The 22,358-nt window shown below is 48.9% G+C and overlaps 2 protein-coding genes across 6 annotated transcripts in view; one reads left to right on the forward strand and one right to left on the reverse strand.

Annotated features, from left to right (window-relative positions):
• Positions 1–456: 456 nt before the first annotated feature.
• DHX38 (DEAH-box helicase 38) lies at positions 457–18,072 on the reverse strand. Of its 2 annotated transcripts, none has more exons than XM_019804179.2 (27): positions 17,917–18,072; positions 15,381–15,720; positions 14,847–15,034; positions 14,092–14,193; positions 13,403–13,550; positions 13,126–13,244; positions 12,902–12,978; positions 12,302–12,457; positions 11,612–11,773; positions 11,315–11,422; positions 10,817–10,929; positions 9,696–9,833; positions 9,137–9,323; positions 8,816–9,001; positions 8,299–8,439; positions 7,840–7,950; positions 7,634–7,750; positions 7,342–7,449; positions 6,831–6,943; positions 6,259–6,467; positions 6,012–6,166; positions 5,423–5,578; positions 5,191–5,325; positions 4,883–5,008; positions 4,269–4,364; positions 2,326–2,447; positions 457–954 (listed from the first exon to the last, which is right to left on the reverse strand). In XM_019804179.2, the coding sequence occupies exons 2-27, from the start codon at positions 15,701–15,703 to the stop codon at positions 870–872; spliced, it is 3,681 nt and encodes a 1,226-aa protein (XP_019659738.1). In that variant the 5' UTR covers positions 15,704–15,720; positions 17,917–18,072; the 3' UTR covers positions 457–869. The 2 variants fall into 2 exon arrangements, with proteins under 2 accessions (XP_019659738.1, XP_002923646.1); XM_002923600.4 differs by having other exon boundaries at positions 17,789–17,927.
• An 84-nt stretch (positions 18,073–18,156) lies between these two features.
• The window catches only part of TXNL4B (thioredoxin like 4B), a 14,722-nt gene continuing 10,520 nt past the window's right edge, over positions 18,157–22,358 (forward strand). For all 4 annotated transcript variants that reach the window (XR_002143581.2, XR_004619224.1, XR_002143580.2 and 1 more), the window contains exons 1-2: positions 18,157–18,440; positions 21,083–21,251. Coding sequence is in view for 1 of the 4 variants with exons in the window: in XM_002923601.4 (XP_002923647.1) it covers positions 21,120–21,251 (132 nt within the window). In the remaining 3 variants the exon portion in view is untranslated. The remainder of the gene's footprint in view (positions 18,441–21,082; positions 21,252–22,358) is intronic.

Here is a 22,358-nt window from a genome sequence, read left to right on the forward strand (position 1 = left end):
TTAATGAAAGACTAGATGATCCAGCAAGGATCATCTTTTATGTGCAAATCAGTAAGAAATATTTTATACTATTTTTGCCAATACATCACCCTTCCACGTGTGGAGCAGAAACTTCTGCCATTCTGAGCAATAGAGCAGCCAACCCACCCCTGGGGAAGGGCAGAGGGTACACGGCTGCTCACCAACTTCCCACTTGGGCCACTGGCCAGCCTTGCCCTGCCCACCAGCCTTGGGAAGAGCAAGGTACCCTCAGGCCCCAAGTCATTATCCTTCCCTTCCAGCAGTGTCCCACCCTGCCAATCCTCCTCCAAGAGGTGTTACCTGGAGAATAGAAATAAGGCAAGCTGAGGTTTTAGAAGGATTCATCCAAGGAAAGTCAAGTCGAAATCCTGCCCATCTTCTTACTTATTACATGATTTAGGGCAGTGAGGGAAAAAGGAACAGTCTGAAATGCGATAACATTTTACAAACAATAAATTTATTTCCAAATCCTGAATTATAACCAAATTACAATTCCCTCTAGCTCTATTTTGCTGCTTTACACAGAATTTAAAAAACCATAGTCACGGCCAAGTCATTTATACACCAAGCGTCCCAGGAATGGTTTATTCGGATACAATGGGTCTGGCCCCCTCTCATGGCCCCAGCAGCTCTCAGCTGCTCTGCAGCCCTAGGCCTGCACTGAGGAACTCCACTTCCCTCTGTTGCAGAGCTGGCCCCTGCAGGAGCTTCCCTCAGGGGCCGTGATGTACACAGATGAAAGCACGCAGATGAAAGGGTTTTATGGCAGGCCCCGGGTGCTCTAGCCACGGGGCTCAGGGGCTCAGGACTCAATGCGTAGCTGCCTCCTCTGCAGGCAAAGCCTCAGCTCAGAGCCCAAAGCGGGCTGGCGTGCGGCGAGGGGTCATGGGTTCCCCTTGCTCCTTCCGGCCTGGAGTGTAGATCTTTGTAGACCTGGAAACACAGAAAAGAGGGATGAGGAATCACACTGCTGCTCACTCCAAACAGGAAGCACAGGAGAACGAGGCGCCTGAGGCCTTGCTGTTTCTAACTGGTATGTGAGCAGGCTTTGGGACTGGAGGGTCTTCTCCCCCAGCACATTTCCACCCCCGCTGCCTTCCTCATTTGTATTGGGGAACAGAATAAAATATCACCTCATTCTGATATCCACCAAGGACTGTTAGGAGGTATGAAAGGAATTGTTAAAAAGTCTACCTCCCAAGTGAGCCATGGAGGTAGCCTTCCAGCCACCTCACCAGGCTGCCCCTCCATCTGCTAATAAAGAGTCTAGCCGGCCTTTGTCCCCAGGTCCTGGCAGGCAGGATTTCTACCACTGAACCTCCCGTGAACCTGTCCCCAGGTCCTGGGAGGTAATCTCTAAATCCCTGGGATTTCCCAAGGAATTGAATGTCTCTGTTACTCGTGGTGGGCCCTCAGACCACATCTGATAATTTCTCCTAACGAAATGATTCAGGATGAGGGCTGTCCTTTGAGCCTCATGGTATCAGCCCAGCCTCTGTGGAAAGAAGGAGACTGGAAAGTGAATCAATCACATGGATGCTTACTCAACCACTCATCCACATGAATGAAACCCCAATAAACATGGACACTGACGCTCTGGCCACTGCAGCCTCCCTGGCTGGCAATGCTCCGTGCGTACTATCACACACCAATATGCCAGGAGGGTAATGCGGCCCTGAGGACAACAGAAGCTTCACGTGAGGAACTGTCACAGACCTCACTCTCTGTGTCTCTCCCTTGGCCTGGTTCTGATTTGTATCCTTTGGCTATAATAAAACCATAATCATAAATACAGTACTTTCCTGAGTTCTGTGAGTTATTCTAGCAAATTAGCGAATGGGGGAGTCCACAGGGATCCCCAAATTTATAGCAAATTGGTCAGAAGTGAGAGTGGCCTTTGGCAACCCCCCAACTTGCAGCTGGTGTCTGACTTGTAGGCAGTCTTGTGGAGAACCGTGCGCTTCACCTGTGAGGTCTGACCTAACTCTGGGCACCAGCAGAGACACAGAAGCCCAAGGCTCCAAGGCTCCCCTGCTGTCCCCACCGTGACTTCCAAGTCCTTGCTTGTCAGTGAAGCTGTAACTTCTCCAGCCCACCGCGGGCCTCAGTGCGTGACAGTGACCAGGAGCTGCAGATGTTTCACCACCCGTGACAGTGTCTGGAACTCCCCCCATGCCTCCATGTGGGACCGTTCAACCTCTGTCGCCATTCGGCCCTACAGTCAACTTCACTTAGATCGCGACCCTGTGTCAGGGCCTGCTCCACCTCCAGAGCCTCCCACGGACAGGCTCCATCCCAGCTCACCTGACACTGCCCAAGGGGCTGCGCTTTTCCTGCTCCTGCCGTCGGGCTCGCAGCTGCTCCTCAGCCAGTGCCATCTCCTCCTCCATGGCAGAGGCTTCCTCTTTGGCCCGTCGGCGGTTCTCCTAGAAAAGAGAGAGACAGACCGGGGACCGGCCAGTGAGGAGGCCTTGTCCGCGCCCTTCTCCCTGCTGCAAGCCAGGTGCTGTGTTCTCTGCCAGCTCCCAGAGCCAGGCCCACATGGCTCCCGCCCCAACACCAAGGCTCCCTAGTCTTTTGAGGCCGAAGCCTGTTCTCCTCATTGATTCAAGCCAGACACTACACGGTTCAGTCCTAACCCTGTCATGTCTCAGCACTCCACTCAACTCAGTCAGTACTTTCACTCTCTTACCAAGCGCACAGTAATGCCAGGAGGTACAGGAAACTGGGAAGACATGACCACCTGGCTGGGAAGAACACACGTAAGGAAGATGTGTGCAGGCCCAGTGTGGAGAGTACTGACAAGAGGAGAAGCAAGAGCCCTGCCAACACTGCAGCCCTGAATCATAGCTCCGGGCAGTGGCCGTCCATGGACAGTAAGACCATGAGGAGACGGAGCAGCAGCTAGAGAACTGCTGGAGGGATCGGGCAGAACCACTGATCAGTCCCAGCATCCTCAAGAGTAGGACCACCAGACCTTACATGCTTCCTGACAGGATCAAAAAGGACATTCACAACACCACATGCATTTATGCACCTTTGCCCCAAACAGCTAAACCTGAATCCTACCAGGCCTTAAGATTAATTGCTATTTTGTAGAAATAACATGGGATAGAGGCACAAGTTAAACACCATCATGAAAAAGCAATCGGCCAAATACAGAATGTGGAACATTCTACAAGTGACCCGGTTTCCCCAATAAATCAATGCCATAATAAAGAACGGGGGCAGAGCATGTTCTAGAATAAAAAACTTAACAAATATAATAACTAATTGTAATGTTTGGATCCCAATCCAAGCAGATCAATCATAAAAAGTTATCTTTGGGAGAAAAGGAGAAATATGAATAAGGACTGGAAACTTAGATAACATTATAGATTAATTCTGTTAAGCAACAATGTCATAAACGTTACATTTTGAAAACAAGTTTAAGTCATTTTAGAGATGCTTATTCAAGTTTTTACTGGCGAAATAATGTGTCTGAAATATGCTTTAAAGTTTTTCCAGAAAAAAAAAAATAAGTGTGTGGAGGAGGGTGAGAACAAGCCAAACCAGACTGACCAATGTTGATCATTATGGAAATTAGGTGATGAATTCATGATGGCTCCCTATACTGTTTTTTACACTTTTATGAATACGTGGACTTTTCAGTAATAAGGTTTTTTTTAAAGGACTCTCAATTGGTTAAATGTCCAACTTTTGATTTCAGCTTAGGTCATGGTCTCAGGGTTGTGGGATCAAGTCCTGCATCAGGCTCTGTGCTCAGAGTGGAGTCTGCTTGAAATTCTCTCTCTCCCCCCCCCAAATAAGTAAATAAAATCTTTTTTTTTTTTTTAAGATTTTATTTATTTGACAGAGAGAGAGATAGCCAGCAAGAGAGGGAACACAAGCAGGGGAAGTGGGAGAAGAAGAGGCAGGCTCCCAGCGGAGCAGAGAGCCCAATGAGGGGCTCGATCCCAGGACCCTGGGATCATGACCCAAACTGAAGGCATACGCTTAACAATTGAGCCACCCAGGCGCCCCAAGTAAATAAAATCTTAAAAAAAAAAAAGAATGCTGGGCAGACCAAGCAACCGGAGCAGATAGTAGAAATCTAACAGAACAACCTGGCTCGATCACAGTTTTTGTGTTTGAGAGAGAAGTAAGGAGAGTAGGGGTGAGATGATGACATTTCTTTAATACTAGAGTGAGGGGAAAATGGATCCAACATGCAAGGAGAACCTCCACGGAAAGCGCGGGATCCTTACCTGCCGAGACTTTCCTGCCTGTTTCACGCTGTAGAACATGGGGCCGAGCTCCGCCAGCCACTCTCCATCGACTGCGGTCACACACTGCATGTACTCCTGCAGGCAGAAGGATCACAGAGTGGTGGTCACAGAAGAGCCAATGCTTTGGGCTGCCCTTCCCATACAAGTCCACAGTTAGGACCTATGTGGGAAGGGCCTGACCCCCAGCCCACTGAGGCTGAAAAAGACAGACACAAGCCCCAGACATTGGAATTTTAATCCTTTCTCCCAATCAAATTCCTCCATGCTCGAAAACATGCCCCCTAGTATCCAAGAGGAAAGGCCTAGCCCCTCAGAATGCCCACCTAATGATACCAAGAGGGGTTGATTATACCAGGCAGGAAGCAGGAAACAATCCCGCTGGGACAGCTGAGGCCACTGTTATCTAAAGGTTAACTCTACATAAGTTTCCCCCAAACCCAACTGAAAACCAATCTCTCAACTCCCCTCAAAGCAACACATGTGGCCTTAAGTCTCCCGAGCTCAAAGCTCATACTGGAAGGCAATGAAGGGTTACAAAGGCCTGGCCCAGCCAGGTATCCTACATCACACCAGTTCTGTCGGAAAAGACTCACCTTGGTAGTCATGACCAGCTCGTGATACACTATGTAGTCTGGGGTGTAGCCCATTCCAAAGAGGGAGCTGGTGGGGTGCAAGTGGCAGGGCATCCCTGTCCGGATATTCACATACTCCCCAATTCCCTAGGGAAGAGACATAACAGGTAGCCACATCAAAAAATCGCGGCCTCACATGGGCAGCCACTCCATCCCTTGTCTTGACAAAGGCCTTGGTGGGGAAAGCCCAGATCTGCAGGACTGGACAATGAGAAAGAACTTTGCCCTGGAACAATTACCAGGCCAGGAAAGGGCTCCTCCGGGCTCACCTTGAGCTTGGCTGCCTGGTGGAAATAGGCAGCACAGATACACTTCCTGACAATGTCCCAGTCAGTGCCACACGAGGCCAGGCTCATCCGCTGCTGCACCATGATGTCCTTGAGCTGAGCCCGCACCTCCCGGACCTAGAGCAGGACACAGAGCAGAGAAGGATGGAGCCCTCCTCTTCCTCCCTACCACCCCTCACCCCAACATCCTGCTCATCCGGGCTACTACCCCTACCTTTCTCATGGCCTTGGCGTGGATAAAATGATCATTACACCAGATGGTGGAGTAGTTATTATTCTTCCACTGCAGGTAGACATTCAGGTAGGTCAAATGATCACTCTCAGGGACAGCAAACTTCTCCCGGATCTGATCACTCTCTTCCTCTCGGCCCTAGGAAGGAAAAAGGACTTTCACTCCGAGTACAGGCAGTCCAGGCCCGCTGAGAAGACCCTGCCCCACCTGCACACACAACTTCAAACACGTCGATATGTTATCCTGACAACACAAGGAAAATAACGTAGCTTCCAACAAAATATTTACTCTAAAACACGAGGGCTCAGGCACAACTGTTATCAGAAGATAAAAAATGCTCTTGCCAATTTCCAAATCACTCTCCGAGAACCCCCTGATCTAGCCCATGCTTTCCCTCACCCCAACCTGCTTAGCAGAAAACAGCAAGATTATTCTTTGGAAGCCTGGGACTCCTGTCCCTCCACCCCATGTTAATGACACAGAAAGAAACCAGTCCCCTCCAGTCCCTCAAGCTCCGTAACCTGCGCGGCGGCCACTGGGGTAGGAGAAGCATGGGCCGCCGTGCCCCCACCTTGGGCCTGTAGAAGATGGCCGGCACAGAGAGCATGGACACGATGAGCAGGATCTCCGAGCTGCAGCCCATGTCACAGGACACAATCAGCATCTTGGACAGTGCTGGGTCCAGCGGGAACTCCACCATCAGCCGCCCCGTCGAGGTCAGACCACCTGGGAGAGGAGCAAGTGCAGCTATTGAGGGGACGCAGCAAGGCCAACAGAGAGAGAAGCCCGCGTCTTCCCCGGCCGCCGGGCCCGCGCACCGGTGTTGTCCAGGGCCCCGAGGATCCAGAGCTGGTACATGGAGTTGAGCATGTTGTCCTCGGGCGGCGGGTCCATGAAGTGGAACTGCAGCAGGTCCTGCACGCCGAGGGACTTGAGCAGCAGCACCACGTTGGCCAGGTTGGTCCTCTGGATCTCCGGCACCGTGGTGGTCAGGAGCTCATTCTTGTAGGCGCTCTGCGTGTAGAGCCTGCCGGGGACAACACCGGGCCCTGCTGAGTCTCCAGCAGGCCGAGGTGGAGGAGCCACGCTGCCTCAACTGTCCCCTGCACCCTGAAGGGAAGTGTGCTGTGCTCCAGCGCAGGGGCCTACCGCACCGCGCTGCCTGAAGCCCAAAGGCGCTCAGACCACAGCTGCCTGGAAAGGCTGCTGCTTCTGCTCAGCAGCAGATGGTGAGAAGACCAACATGTGCCAGTGCTGCCACCAGTGCCCAGCCTCAGGGATCCTGGGGCCAGCATCCTTGTGCGGGCTCACAGTCCAGTGCCCACCGCCCAGCTCCACACTCCGCCATCCTGGTACTGCCCCAGAAAGCAGGCTAGCACAGGGCTCCTACCTGAAACACTGACCTGGGCCCGTCCTGCCAGCACGCCCCGACCTCTGGTTGGCATTGGCCTGGCTGATGGGGTAGATCTGTAGAGCATCCATGCCAATCCTGGGGTTGAAGACCTTGGAGGGACAGTAAAGAGCTGATGAAGGAGAGAGCAAGGGGCAAAGGGGAGGCAGCCCTGAGAAAAACACAGACCAGCCTAGGCTGCTACACATCACAGAGCACAGTGTTCTAGCAATGCAGGTGACCAGGAACCATAAGCAATCTCCCCCACATATATCAGTTCTGTGATCTTTACTGAGTAATATATTAAATCATCTACTTTGTGGTGTTATCACAAAGATTGAATCAGTCAAGTGCATGGCAAAATCAGCACTCAAATGTTAGCCTCTAAAATAGCACCAGCACTTCGGAGTCTATCCCTCCTTCATGCGCTGAGGACCCGGGGCCTGCCCTCCCACCTGCTGACCTACTGTGGGTGATGGCCCACGGCCCCAGTGCCCGTGTCTTCCCTTACCTTTAATTTGCAATAACCAGAGTCAATAACAAACATGATGCCATCGACAGTCAGAGACGTCTCAGCAATGTTGGTGGCAACGATACACTTCCGAACGCCATCCGGAGCCTAGAGCCAGGCAGGACATACAGGGAGGGCAGGCTGTGGGCCCGCAGGTAGGACAGACTCCACAGGGGAAAGAGCACAATCCCCTCCCCCGACAGAAAAGTAACACCTTCTCTCTCGTCCTCCTGGGGAGAATCCAAGGAGACCCAAAGGTGGGAACCCAGGACAGACTTTCTTGCTGTCGCACCTTCTGAAAGATTTTAGCTTGGAGGTCAGACGGCAGCTGGGAGTAGATGGGCAACACGGCCAAAGCAGGTGCATTTTCCAGTTCCTCCAGATGTTCCACAATCTGGTCTGAGGTCACCTGAGGGCAGAGAGAGGAGCCATGAGCTGCCAGAGCCCCTCACAAGCATGACACTACCCGTTCATCACAGTCATGACCAAGGCACACACCTCAATGTCCTCTTGTCCAGGCATGAAGATGAGGATGTCCCCAGGGGCCCCTGACAGGTGCACCTGTAAGGACTGCTTCACTGCAGCCTCCACGTAGTCCTCCTGCGGGGTCTGCAACACCAGCCAGGGACACGGTCAGAGAGAAGTTATCAAGGGAAATGCAGGCCGGCACCCCTCTGGGAACCAGTGGCTAGTCACCGGTGTGGGGCTGAGGGGGTGGACGTTCAGGGCTACAGATGGGCCTGCCTGCCCTCCCTGGGCCCTTCACTTCTGCTCTAATAAAACTAAACCTCCCCCAGAGTATAGCCCTTTATCTCCGAGCCCTAGAGCTAGCTGCAGGTTGCCCCATCTGCCCCATGGTACCCCCAAGACTTTTCCCAGCTCAGTACCCTAACCCACGCCCTCCAGCTGGGTTCCCATCAGAGGTCAGGATCAGTTCAAAAAAGGAGGCCTTGGTACCTTGCTGAAGAGAATGTCAACAGGAAAAGTACGACCAGGGATGTGGAAGATGGGAACATTCCCAAAAAAGGCAGCAAATTTCTCTGCATCCATAGTGGCTGACGTGACAATGAGCTTCAGGTCTGAGCGCCGAGCCACCACCTAAGAGAAGAGGTCAGTCTGAGGCTTCCCCAGAGATTTGGGAACCCTTGGCACCCACCCAACCTAGAGTCTCATCAACATTACTCCCCAATGAAACGGAGACCGAAGCTGACGCACTGGCACATTAGACTCTTAAGAATCCTGAAGACTGAAGCCAGGAAGCCACAGACAAGAGAACCACAAGTCACTGCTGAGCAAGAACGGAGTAAACTACAACACCAGGTCTCAACCTGGAGGCCTCGGGACGCTCTGGCCTGTCAGAGACCCGCCAGCCTCCCCAGGCAAGAGCCTAGCCCAGGGAGCACCTGGGTCACTACCTACCAACAGCGCGCTGCTCAAAGCCCTGGGGACACAGACTGTACCCTACAGCCCTCACCTCCCGGAGCAGCCCAAAGAGCACATCAGTGTTGAGGGAGCGCTCGTGGGCCTCATCCATGATGATGGCACTGTAGTGATCCAAGTCCGCTTCCCGGAGCGACTCCCGGAGCAGGATCCCGTCCGTCATGTATTTGATCAAGGTGTTTTCTGACGTGCAGTCTTCGAAGCGGATTGCATAACCCACCTGAAAGTCAGAGAGAAAGGGCTCAGAAGCCCTGGGCCCCAGCTCGCTGCTGGCACACCCCATGCTGGGTCCCGGCCTTAGCAGATCAGCTCAGACAGATGGAAGCCACACGGCTCAGCCCTTACATCCACTCACCTCCTCACCAAGGTTTCCCCCCATTTCTTCACTGACTCTCTTGGCCACAGACATGGCAGCCACACGCCGAGGCTGGGTGCACCCAATCATCCCATAGTCCGTGTAACCGTCTTCATGCAGGTACTGTGTCAGCTGAGTGGTCTTACCACTTCCTGTCTCTCCAACCACGATCACGATGCTGTTATCTCTACAAGGCAGACAAAACGAAGGGCAAGTCGGACTGAGTGGAAGGCCACCTGTGGGCCACCTCCTATGCCCACATCTGGCTAGCAAGGAGCACGCCTGCTTAGAAAGGTGGATTTCCCTGGGAAAACAGCCCAGAACCAAGACACTTCCTAGAAAGTCTAGAAGACGGTGGGGGTTAAACAAGTGAACTATAACAAAACAATGCTGTCCTGCCTGCTTCGTGCAAAGTAGCCCAGGGCACCCATGTCACATAAGAAAAAATGCTTTGTCTTCTCCATCAGATGCAATGCCCCAAAGCAAAAGAGCTAGCGAGTAAACACAAGGGACAAAGGGGACTCAACAACGGCCCACCCAGGCCCTGGGCAGGAATTACCTGATGATAGTCAGTAGCTCTTGCTGCACAGCGAAGATGGGCAGGTACTGCCGCTGCTCCAGAATGGACTTCTTTTTGGCAAATTCGCTGCTGGCTTCACTCTTTTTCTTCATATGATCTGCAAACTTCTGCTCTGTCCTGAGAACACACAGCAGCCTAAGCACCCAGCACAATTTCCCACACTGTTCTTCCTGACTGGGTTCCTGCTCTTCTTCTGACACCCAAGAACGAGAACTACCTCAACAAGACACACAGAAACCTCTGAGACCCCAGAGCGGCCAGGTAATCCGAGATGCTCTTCACCGTCACTCCGGGACAGCTAACGACCAGTGCCGGAGGGATTATGTGAACTACAAGCTAACAAGGGCTGATCGGGAGTACCCACTTCTCATTTGGGTCATTTCCCACAGGTACAGAGACTCTTCACCCGGATCCCAGTTCAGCAAGACTTCAGAGTGTTCAGAGGATGAGACTCACGAGGGACATCTGAGTCCAGCCACCTACCCAAGGTGGGAACCCCAAAAAGCAGCTAGCTACCACCTGCTTAAATACCTCTATGAACAGGCATATCACCCTCTGATAAGACAATCCTTTCTATTTTCGAACCACCGTTAACGTAGTTCCTCCTTCCATTAAACTGAAACCTAAGGGAGCAAAGCCCACCTTCCAATACTGAACATCTGAAACGCACTTAAACAGAGCGGCTGAGATACTGGGCTCCGAAGCGACACTGTCTGGGTCTCATCATCACTCCACCACTTATTAGCTGGGTGACCTCAATCCAATTACTTAACCTCCCTGGGCCTCATCCTCCGCACACAGAACATGGGAAGGACGGCACCTACCCCATGGGACTGTCATGAGACTGCAGGGAGAGAGTATGTGCGAGACTAATGCCAGCAGGCAGGGGTCGCGCCTACAACAGTAGCGGTGGTGGCAGTAGGAATAATATCCAGGAAAAGCTAAAGATGGCAGGAGAGAAAGACCAGGAGGAAGGGACCAGAAGGGACCAGAAGACACAATTTTCCTATTCACGAACCAGAAATTCTATCTGTTCCCCAGCAAGTGTCCTTGAGGGCCCCAGTCTTTGGAGCCAGCCCATTGCTGACCAAGACTCCTACCTATAGTCCACTTTACCATCTTCTGTCAGAGCTTTATCTGGCTCTTCCTCTTTTTTGACACCCATGATATCGCCTAGCTTGGTTCCAGCCAGCTCCCAGTGTTTGTGTTGAGCCTGAAAAAAATACAAAACATAAGTCGGCTCCATTGTGTAACACAACTGTGGTCAATGGAAAATCAATCCCACTTGACAAGACGCTTCATCCAGCAGGTGGTAAATTCTCACAAGGCAGCAGTGGCACTGAGCCTGTTCCCCATTTCAACCTCAAACTCCCCAAGCCTCAGGTCCTGCGGTTGTCTTCAGTAAGGCCCCGGGGGAGGAACACAATCCCCTCCTCCAACAGCTCTTTCTTGCTCTGTGAGTGTTCTTGAACTTCCAACAGGAACCCTACCTGTGAGATCTAATACAATTTCTAAAAAGAAAAAAGAAAGACCAAAAACAAAACAAAACAAAAAACTCACAACAAAGACTCCCCAGCCCCAAATGACATGAAACCAACCTTTTTGCGTTCCTTCTGCTCCCTGTGCTTCCGCACTGTTTGACTGCCCTTCCGAGCAATAATGGCCAGGTCAGAAGTGGCATCCTTGACTGGAATCACAGGCTCTGGCTGCGGAAGGTTGAGGAAGAAGAGAAATTCCCCACTAATGGCTGAACTCAACAGGAAGGTCCACTTCATAGCAGCCCCAGTAAACGGAACAGACTGCTACCCTATCAGGCTGGGGCCTTTCTCCCCCCCCTTTCGTTATTCACTTCAGTTCTATCTGAGCTGGCTCCTCTCGGGCTCCAGGAGCCTCACCTGCTTGGTGAAGACAATGCGCCCATCAAGAAAGGGAGGAACCAGGTTATGCACCATCAGATGCACCTTGGCCGCGCTGTCCTCCTCGAAGTCCTCGTCCACCTCCAGCCGATGGACCACCCCGCTGGTGAGCATGCGGTTGGTCTCCCAGCGCTCGTTATCCTGCGATGACACAACGGGAGACCATGCTCAGACTGCAACCAAAAGGCATCCTGAAAGGTCACCGGGCAAGTCCACCCATCAAGTCCTGACCAAGGGCCCGGGGATGCCACAGAGGTGGCCCAGGCCTCTGTACCCTGCAGCTCCTTAGAAACCAGAATCGCTGATCCCAAATCACAGGCAGTATTTTTTCTAAGAAGCAGCCCTTTATATCTAAGTCAGAACCTTTATACAGACAGACACATGGCAAGTGTCCCCAGCCCCACTGAGACACAAAGAACACAGAGCCAGGACCCACCCTATCAGTTCCCGTCCACAGCCACCCTCGAGGAAGGACTGCCAGGACTGCCGAAGAAAGAAGTTAGGAACTGGGAGTTTATCTTAAGCTGCGGAAAAGTTCCACGCCCACCCCTCCTCTGCCTCCAGAGGTATGGCGACACGCGGTACACCAGCAACAGGGAGGCGAGCTGTGCTGCCACCACGTGCCCCCGACCCCGGCTGAGGCAGCTCCAATGACCGTGGGCAGCCCACCTCGTTGATCTGCCTCCGCTGAGCCGAAATGCGCTTCTGCTTCTGTTTATGCAGGTGCTGCTCCCGCCTTCTCACGTAATCCTCCGAGGAGTAGGCCAGGGGATTGTGGAATTCATCGTATCCCTCATCCATCATGTACCAATCCCGGTCTGCTTGCTGTAGCACAGGGGGCAAAGCAATGAGAATGAGGGACAGATGGAGTTTACGTGAAAGACAGGGCCAGAGAGGAGAGGTCTGGGAAGAAGTCACTGGTGTGCAGACGGGGCCGGGGAAGGGCTGCCCTGCTGGAAGATGAGCCACGTAGATGAGAACTACGAGGACTGACTAGTGACGGCACTTCTTACACTTAACACACGGTGGCACCAGCACTTAACTAAAAAGTTAGGTCGGCCCTGCATCCGGTGAGAAGTTTCACCAGGAGCCTGTGCCTCTATTAACAGATTCCAGGGCTTTGGGACTGAATAGGGCTCAGCTCCCGAGACTGCCCCGTGTTAACCTCCATCATCAAAGTCTAGCTCCACTGGAGCGTCACTCATGGCCCACTCACCTACAGAAGGCCACCACCCCTCGTTCAGTCCCTCAAAGACATCCAGCTTTTACCCTCTGGTCATCCTCCCATTGCTGTCGTTCCTCTTCTGTGTCAAACGAAATTCCCTCTTCGCCATCCTCGCGTCTTCCTGAAGGAGAACATGTAGCAGGTCAGTCCCAACGACCCTAGCTCATCCCCTAGGGCCACCAACAGCCCTGTAGAGCTGCACTGCTTTGCTCGGCCCACCGGGACGAGCCATCCTACTTTCCTGTCTCTTCCTCCCTCCCTGCCTTACCTCGGCCCCTGGACAGACGGGGCGTGGACCCCAGGTGTCTTCTGTCATCGGCCCACTCGTTGTATTTGTAGGATGGGGTTGGCAGAGGTGTGTCATCTGAATACCTGCTCCTCACAGACCTGGGCAACAGTATAGCCAGCATCACTTAGCAGTCACTAAGCTGAGACATGTTCCCCAGCTGCCATCTGCTCGCCCAGCCCAGATCCCCAGATCCCTCCTCACGTCCACCCTTTGCCACCCACCCAGGGAAACCGGGCTGCCCTGCCCAGAACATCACCTATCCCGATCGCGACTGGACTGTCGGTGGCTCCGCTCAGAATCCCGATAGGAGGGTGTCGGGGAGGGCGATTCCCACTGTGAGCGCCTGGAGGAGCCATAGCCACTGTCCTCTTCCTCCCAGGTAGACCTTGAAGGAGTAGCAGCATCTGGGGCCACAAAAAACACAACCACCGGAAACATCTAGAGCTATCAGCCAAAAGTCAATTCCCCAAATTTCTTTCTTTTCTGTTGTATAAACTTCGTATCTATTTGTAACAGGGAAGATGGTTTGGACAGTTTTTAAAGATACTTGGATTTTAATGGTCCAGTTTTCATGGGTTTATAACATTTTTCTTTTTTAAGTATATTTACAACATTTGAAGGAACAGCCAAGTTCTCTCAGCAAACATACTCCTCCTGGATAAAAATAATTATTTGTAATAAATCCTCTTCCCCAGCTCCCTATTCTTTCCTGCCATTTGGCAAACTGGCCATTCAGCCAACCAGTCTATCAGCTTAAAGGAACAGATGCATCTCGACAAGGCCAGGGCCCCCCCACCTGACTCAGAACCAAGTAGTCCAAGAAGTTCATAGCAGAATCAGCAATGCTGACTCTGCCCACAGCAAATCAACTGAGGACGGGAGTCGCTTACCCCGCCTTTTACACTCAACCCCTCACAAGTCACCACAAGTGACAGCTCAGTCTACCTTTAGGTCGGTGTCTCGGGCTCTCCGGTTCGTTTCTTCTGCTGCGCTCTGAGCCTCCATCTCGCTCAGATCTACTGCTGTGTCTGCTTCTATCCCGCTCATCTGTCAAGAGCCACACACAGAGCTTAGGATATATGTGTCCCATCCTAACTTCCACCCGTCTTCACCCTAGAGAAAGGACAGGCCTTCCCACTCACTCACAGGTGCAACCTGAACTGCTCTAATGCGATCCATGGGCTCCTGAAACTCACATATCCCCATTCTTTCAAGGGGAAAAAATAGTAACTGGCTAGAAAGTTTCAAACTCACAGTAACAGTTATTTTCCTGCAAGAATTCAAAAAACAATAGTTACAAGTCTACAGTGAATAGATGTTTAATAGTTACAAGTCTATAAGCTATAAAACTTAAAACAATACTGAGCAAAGTCAGCTTTGGCTTTTATGTCTAGCTTTGCTCCACAGCACTGTCCTTTCTCTATCACCAACACCATTTATAAATTCTGATTTCTTATATGTATTACCCATTATCAACTTTACCACCAATTGTCGTGATAAAATGAGGACCACACACTCAAGCAAAGCAGCTTTGTTGCAAGTAACAGTTCTTAAACTGCCTGCTATTACCAATCCCGACAAAATCAAAGCCAACAGGGCTCCCTAATTATTGGGCATTAGAAAAACTCCTGCAACAGGAAAGAGGCTGACATGTTAATTCAAATGTTTAACAAGCTATAGGAACTATGACGACCAGTTACCTCTGTCTCTCTTGCGGTCACAGTCTCGATCCCGTGTTCTCTCTTTCTTCCGATCCTTTTCTTCTTTGGACGAGGCATAGACACCATGTTCCCGCCGCTCCCTCTCTCTTTGCCGACTGCGTTCCCAAAACTCTTCACTCACACCACCAGGATGGGATGGAGTCTCTACCCGAGCAGATCGATAATGTCTGAAACAGGGAGGGCAACTAGTAAAAGGCCCTTCCACAGGAGAAAAACCTTGCCCCCAGACCTCTGGCTGGCTGACCTGTCCTTTTCCACTTTATCTCCCTGCAGGCTTACTTACAGCAACAATCCAAAGCACTTCTCATCCCCATCTTCTCTTCTTTAGCTGCCTTTGAATGTTCCCCACAAATCTGAAGAAAACACCAATTCCTATCTACCTTCAATATTACAGAATCATAATAAAATCATAAAGGTCTACATGTCCAAGAAGAAAACAGACATAAACACGAGACGTTATTTTCTGGTCTCCATTCTCGTTCCCTTTGGGTCAACCCATCCTAAAGCCTTTACCTGTCTTTTCGGCTATGTCGGCCAGCTTGGTCACTGCCCTCCTCCTCAGCATCCCTTTGGTCATCCTTGCTCTCCTCCCAGTCCTTGTAGGAAGAGATTCTGGACTTCTTCTTGTCCTCCCCATCATCCTTCTCCTCTCGCTCCCTTCGTTTCAGGGAAGCTAACAAGTCCAGTCCCAGCAATGAAGGGCGGGGGGCAGGGGCCTTGAAAACATGCTGCTCACTGGCTGCACTTTTGGTCTTGCAAATAAGACCGCCAACCTGAGAGTCCAGATCAGTGCCTTCCAATCGATGGATCGAGGCATCCTCGCTGGTGTCCTCCATGACAGGCTCTGGAATGTCTGTGGAAGGAAGACAACCCATTTTGTACTGGATGTAAGATGTACTGCTATAACCCAGAATAACTGTAGTTAGAAGTATATTCAGGGGGCTAACCTCCCCATCAAGACCAGGCTTTGTTTAGCTACCTCTTGCCAAGACCTTTCCATTAAGTTACTGATAATCTCAAAAGATCCTCCAACTTCCACCCCAACACACATCAGAAATAGACACACACACACACACACACACACACACCAAACACCAGGATCCAAGAGGGTATCATCCACGCAAGACTAGACCTCACTAAGGGACACTTGCTAGAACATCATAGCATCTAGAAAGGGACTGGAGGGGAAACACCACTAGATTTTAAGTCAGAATCCTCAATTAGAATGCAAGTTTTGACATTTTCTACTTGTATGATTGTAAGCAGACAACTTAATATATGGTTAGGCATAATTTCTATATCAGAAATACTGATTTCTAAACAGAAATACTTTTTGCTTTATCTAATCCATGGAGTTATTGTGAGAATCAAACACTAGAGTGCTTGTGAAAGCTCTCTGTAAGCATACAATGTTACGTAAAGGTGTTACATTATTTTATTTCATGTGCTCCCATATACCAATTGGGGCTCAACATTTTCTACCTGAGTTCTCCTAACTCTCTCTCCCTTTAAACTACAGATACAGTAGAGGCCACATTGGGGTATAAGGCTACCATCCATGTGATCCATACATTAATGGCTTTTTGGGGACCAGTTGTGTTTTGTAGAAAAAAAATTACCTCACAGCAGTTGAAATCTATTTAATAGCAATTCATGTTCACCAAAAATATTGATGAGAAACATTAGGTTAGGAAACGGTGTTCCTGAAAAGTATTAGGGTGATTGTAAGATTTCCCGGCACTCAACTTATAACAAATTCCTCTTTACCTCCCATTACACACCATCCACTTATAAATATACGCTGATTTCTGTGTGCTTGGATAATTCTTTCAACAAGTCAGTGAAGCAAAAGCACTGTCAAGGTGTTGGGTACCACTGGAATCCAGAATGTTTTGCCCAGCTCTAATTAACATGCATGGCTCTATAGAGAAATAATGCCAAACATACTGGACACATAATATGAACATAGATACAAGAGTTGCATTTTGAAAAATGCCATCAGTCAGAAGAGAAAACGGAGACCGACATATTGGTGACATCTGTGTGCATGTGAGGAAATCTAAATAAGAAGGTAAACATGTTCTGCTCAGCAGTAGTCTGAACTAGAAAATATACTCCCATAATGGGAAAAAGAGAAACCTGTCTGCTTTGCTGTTGCTGTACCCAGTGCCTAGCAAAATAAACATTTGATGACTAAATGGATGAATGAATTTAAACTGATTAATGGAGAACGGGAAGCCAAACATTTCTAGAGACAGCAAAGGAACAGAGCAACAGCCCAGGACAAGGCATCCGACAATACTTAATTAGCTCTGATTATAAATAAGGAGTTAAAGGACTGGATTCTGGATAATGATAAATGAACAAAGAAGCCACATAGAAGACAAAAAAAAAACCCAACAATTTATAAAAATTAGATTAGATATAAAAAATTAGATTAGATTTATAAAAATTTAGATTCAACAATTTTTCATTGACTGCCTTCTATGAGCCAGCTGCTGTTCTGGGTAACAGAAATAGAACAGAGAACAAAATAAAAATCCTCGCCTTTAGTAGCGGAGATCACCTAGTAAAGACACCACTATGACAGAAAAAAGGAAGACAGGGGATCCCTACTTGTGTTCGGCCTCTGCCTGGGAGGGGACTAATGCAGAAACCTGAGGAAGGGTGCAGGGTGACCCCTGGACAGCATCCCTGCACCTCCGTGAGGCCGCGCCAGGCAGCAGGATCTGACCAGAGCAAGGAGAAAGGATGGGCCAGGCCTGACCAGCGCAGCATCCCTAAGGTGAAAAAGGCAAGTTGAGTGGCACGGACAAGACTTTGCAAACCCGGGAAAGAACCTGAGCGAAGGACCGATATCCGCCGCTTGGAGCTGCCATGATTGTGGAAGGGCAGGTCAGGAAGGAAGCAGGGACACTCACCGCACCAGGCCCGACTCTCAGGACCTTCTGTCCCTGATTTGGGGGCTCCGGCACCACCACCCCTCACTCAGACGGCCTTACAAGTCCAGACCCAAACCTTGAACGCGGCCATTATTGTCCCATAATACCTTGGGCGATCCCCTCTAGCCATCCAAAGATACCATCGAGTGCAGCCCGGAAAAAGCCGGGTCTTCGCTCCAAGGTTGGGACCCAAAGCACTCGAGGCTAGAGTGTCCTCCTCTGGAACTCTGATCAGAGAGACTTCCGAGTCTCGTTGCAACCAATCACACTTAGTCTGAAAGGCGAGAACAGAGGGAGGGTGAAGGAAGGAGATCGGTCATGTTTAATAAGGGCGGAAGTGACTCTACGGCTTCCGGCCGAAGCTGGGCAAAGTGGGCTATGACTAGAATAACCACTTCTGCTTGTTGAACTACTGAGGAGATCGACCCCCAAGTTTACCTACTGCGCCTGTGCGTTTTCTTTTTCCGTTTCCGTTTCTTTAAGCGGTCAGCCGAGAGTTGCTGAACAGTAGCGGCTGGGCTACTGTGGGTTATCCTTGGCGTAGAAGGAGCCGCCGGTGTCCCGACTTGTTTGGAGAAGAGTTGCGGACAGTCCCGAAATGGAAGAGAGGGAGGTGACTTGTACAAATAAAGTAAGTATGGTTTTCCTTAGCAGTTGTGGGCCAGGAGTAGCCCAGCCGTAGGCTTCGTTAAATATATGTATATTTATTTATCTCAAGTATTCTGGAAAAAGAAAAACGCTTTCTCCGATGTAAATAAAACCACCTTTCATTCGCAGAGATAATCACTGATGGTGTTTGGGGTTTTTTATTTCCAGTTGTTTCTCTATGCAAATGTATACATTTGTATTATAGGTAGGTTTTGTAGAGCAGTGGGATCACATTTTGTATACTGTTTTATAATTTCTTTATCATGAGAACTTTTCGGTATCTGAAATATTCATTTGTAACACAATATTTAGTGTCGATGTAATAGTACGTTGCAGGATTGCATTATCGTTTATAGTCCCTTATTTTGAGCTATTTAGGTGGTTTCCAGTTTTTCAACACTAAGAATGTGTTAATATTTTTTTCTACATAAATCTTTGTGGACGTGTCGAATAAATTCTCAGAAATGGAATTGTTGCTCAACGGTTTTCTTCCTAGAAAAGTTTTGCTTCCCTGCATTCCTGCCGGGACAATGAAATGCGTGTCGGTTCACACTCTCGCATTATTGTTTCATCTTTACCAACTTAATGGCTTTGTCAAATCTTCTAATTTGCTTTTCTTTGTTTACTAGTAAAGCTTAACTTTCCAAATATTTTTGTCCATTTGTACCTCTTCTTTTGTGAAGTTTCTGTTGGTATCCTTTGCTATGAACATATTCTTGGGTGTGGCATCGGTTTTCCTCTCTTCCTTCCAAAATTTATCCAGTCCCCTCACCCCCGTGAACAGCTTTGCCCTCCCCTCACTTCCTCCTCTTTATCAGTAACACACTGGGAGTGCTATTTGAATTCTTGTGGGATAGATCCATCCTCTCTTTGACTGTCCCCTTCATCAATAATTTGTTCTGCTACTGACATTTGATGAAAGCTCTTCTGGCAGTCAGCTTGCCTGTTTAAAGTATGACTTTATTATGGGAACGATTTCATTTCCTATATGAATTTTTATTAGTATCTTAAAATGTGACTTGTCACACACACAAAAATAAAGAAATCCTCCCTTTTCTTAGCATTAGCGAACTTTGGGACCAAATTGAAAATGTCAGGTATCTCAATGGAGTTTCTTGTGGATGGACTCAAAAATAAAGCTCCTTGATCAAAGAGTTTCTCAACCATAAAAGTAGGAATTTAGTATAGCAGAAGGAACACTGCACTAGAAATTTGGTGACTTGTATTCTAGTCCTTGTTGTAGCTAGAACCAAAACCGTAAGCAAACAAGTCTGTAAAATGAGGGGATTGAATTAGATCCCTTCTATCTCAGTATTTTATGACTTGTTTACTTTTTGTGTGTGGTTGTCACACACACCCTTAAATGATCTGTTTGCAGTGTGGTGAGGTGCAACTAGTAAGGTATGCACCAAGAATCTTTAAACCAGGACTCATGATAATACTCCATCAATAAAAGACTTTAAAAAGTATGGTACATGCATAATGGGATGCCTGGGTGGCTCAGTCAGTTAAGCACCTGCCTTCGGCTCAGGTCATGATCCCAGGATCCTGGGATTGAGCCCCCTGTCGGGCTCCCTGCTCAGCAGGGGAGTCTGCTTCTCTCTCCCCCTCTGCGCCTCCCCCCTGCTCACGTGCACACAGGCTGTCTCTCAATAAATAAAATCGTTAAAGATTTTTTTAAAATGTATGGTCCATGCACAAAATAGTATGTCACTGTGACAATATTTATAGAGATATGGGAAGATCTTCGTGTGTTAAAACACCACAAAGTGCAGAAGAGTGGGTAAATTATGTGTATGGACATCTGTCATTTGCCTCTCCAGCTCCACTCTTCCTCCTTCTCTAGACCGCTCTGGGACCAGGAGACTGGGCTGCCTTCTGCATCTCCCCTGCCCTCTGGTTTCAGTTTGAGTCAGCCTGTGGGCACATTAGCAGACGATCAGAGGGAGGGAGAAGAGTAGCTGCATCCCTTCACTGCAGGCTGACCTCCTATACAAGGGCCTTCTGCACCCTGCAGTCCCCACCACACATTTCTGCTAACTGCGCCCTCCCGTGGCCCCTTCAGGCCTAGGGGTGGGAACAGCACCCTGCCCATACTAGCTCCAGTACAGCACTGCACCCTGTTTTCTTCCTATACCCTGCCTTCATGAAAATCTCTTCAAATTAGCAAATTTGGGAATGTCATCTTTTTCCTGCTGGCACACTGGCCGATAGAGTAGGCTATCTTTGGGGTAAAAGAGGGAAAAACATAGGAATGCATATTTATATCTTCCTGTAAATGCATAACAAAACTGGAAGATACATGAGAAGCGAATGAAAGTAGCTACGTGGTGCGTGGGAAGAAATAGGCCAGTGCAGATGGGGCCAGTTGAGGGCAGACGGGGAGGGAGATTTTTCACAGTGTATCTTTCTATATTGCTTCTTTATAAGCTGGTGGACTTGCCACCAGTTTGTGCATTTAGTGTTTTCCTTTTACTTTTTTTTGATACTGTGTTGTATGAATCCATTTTTTCCTCTGGGAATAAAATATATGTATGTTACCTACTCCAAAAATTAAGTTGCTTTTTTTTTTTAATTAGGGCTCATGCACGTCATCTTTTTTTAAATATTGCAATTGTATTTCAGGACTGACGGTGAGGATTACTGTTTGGATTCTTTCAAGATGAGCTTCCTATTGCCCAAGCTAACTAGCAAAAAAGAAGTAGACCAAGCAATAAAAAGTACTGCAGAGAAGGTGTTGGTCCTCAGGTTTGGGAGAGATGAGGATCCTGTCTGTCTGCAGCTAGATGATATAGTAAGTGAATTTTCTAAATAAATGGTTTTTATTAAAAATCTATATATTCTCACTTCAGTATCTACAAAGTGCTTGGAAGAGAGTGGCCAGGCGCAGAGAAACAGCTTTTCATTTGTTGGCACACTTTCACCAGGAGCTGGTCATGTGCCTTCCCTGAGCTGAGCCCCTGGTTGTGCTGAACCTGTCCTAGATGTCCTTCTCCAGCAGCAGCCATCCAAGTTCACTTTTACCAACAAGGCAGTGGAGGACCAGAAAGAAACACTATTAACAAGCATCTGTGAACATTATTTTACCTGGTGCTCACAACAGTGGGATAATTACTCTTCCCATGGGGGGAGATGAATGCCAGGGTGGTCAGGTGACTGCCCACAGGACAGAACCACTAACCTGCAGAGCTGGGTTTAAACTTCGTTTTCTCTGCCTGCAGATAAGCTTTTCTAATGTATTGCCTCCAGTGTGTGCCTGATGATAATCTCTGATTTCATAACACACCTTCATACTCTGATGACTAGGGAGGGGAGTATGAGACAGAATGGGTTTATTCCTGGCTCTGTTTATTATGGAGAGAGACTTACCCCAGAACCGAGACCTCTTCCCAGCATCTCTGTTGCTGCCACCCACAATGTGGATCCTGTATAATAGTCTTTATTACTGTGATTAAAAATGAGTGTGTGATATGTTAACCTGAGGGGGAAAGGGGCCAGAGGAATATACCCTCAGTGGTAGAGGGGAGGGAATATCATGGAGCCGGGCTGCCCGAGTTCAAGTCCTAGCTGTACTGCTTACTAACTGTGTGACTGGAGGCAGATTACCTCAGTTTCTTCATCTAAGAAACGAGGACTATAACCTCATAGGAATGTTGTACAGATTAAATGCATTAACAAGTGTAAAGCACTTAGGACACTTAGCACATAATAATGCCATGCAAGTTTTTACTATTTTTATTACAATTATCATTCATGGGGGGATTGGAAGGAAAGAGATTTGGGGGAATTTCAGTGTACAGTACATAGTTCTGAGTTGTTCTTGTTTACATGAACATGGATTTTATAAATCGACAAAAAGCTTATAAAAACTTTTTATAACCAAAAACAGATTTTTTTTTTT

Source organism: Ailuropoda melanoleuca, chromosome 12 (genome assembly GCF_002007445.2).
Source record: "Ailuropoda melanoleuca isolate Jingjing chromosome 12, ASM200744v2, whole genome shotgun sequence".
In the NCBI taxonomy this organism is placed as follows: Eukaryota; Metazoa; Chordata; class Mammalia; order Carnivora; family Ursidae; genus Ailuropoda; species Ailuropoda melanoleuca.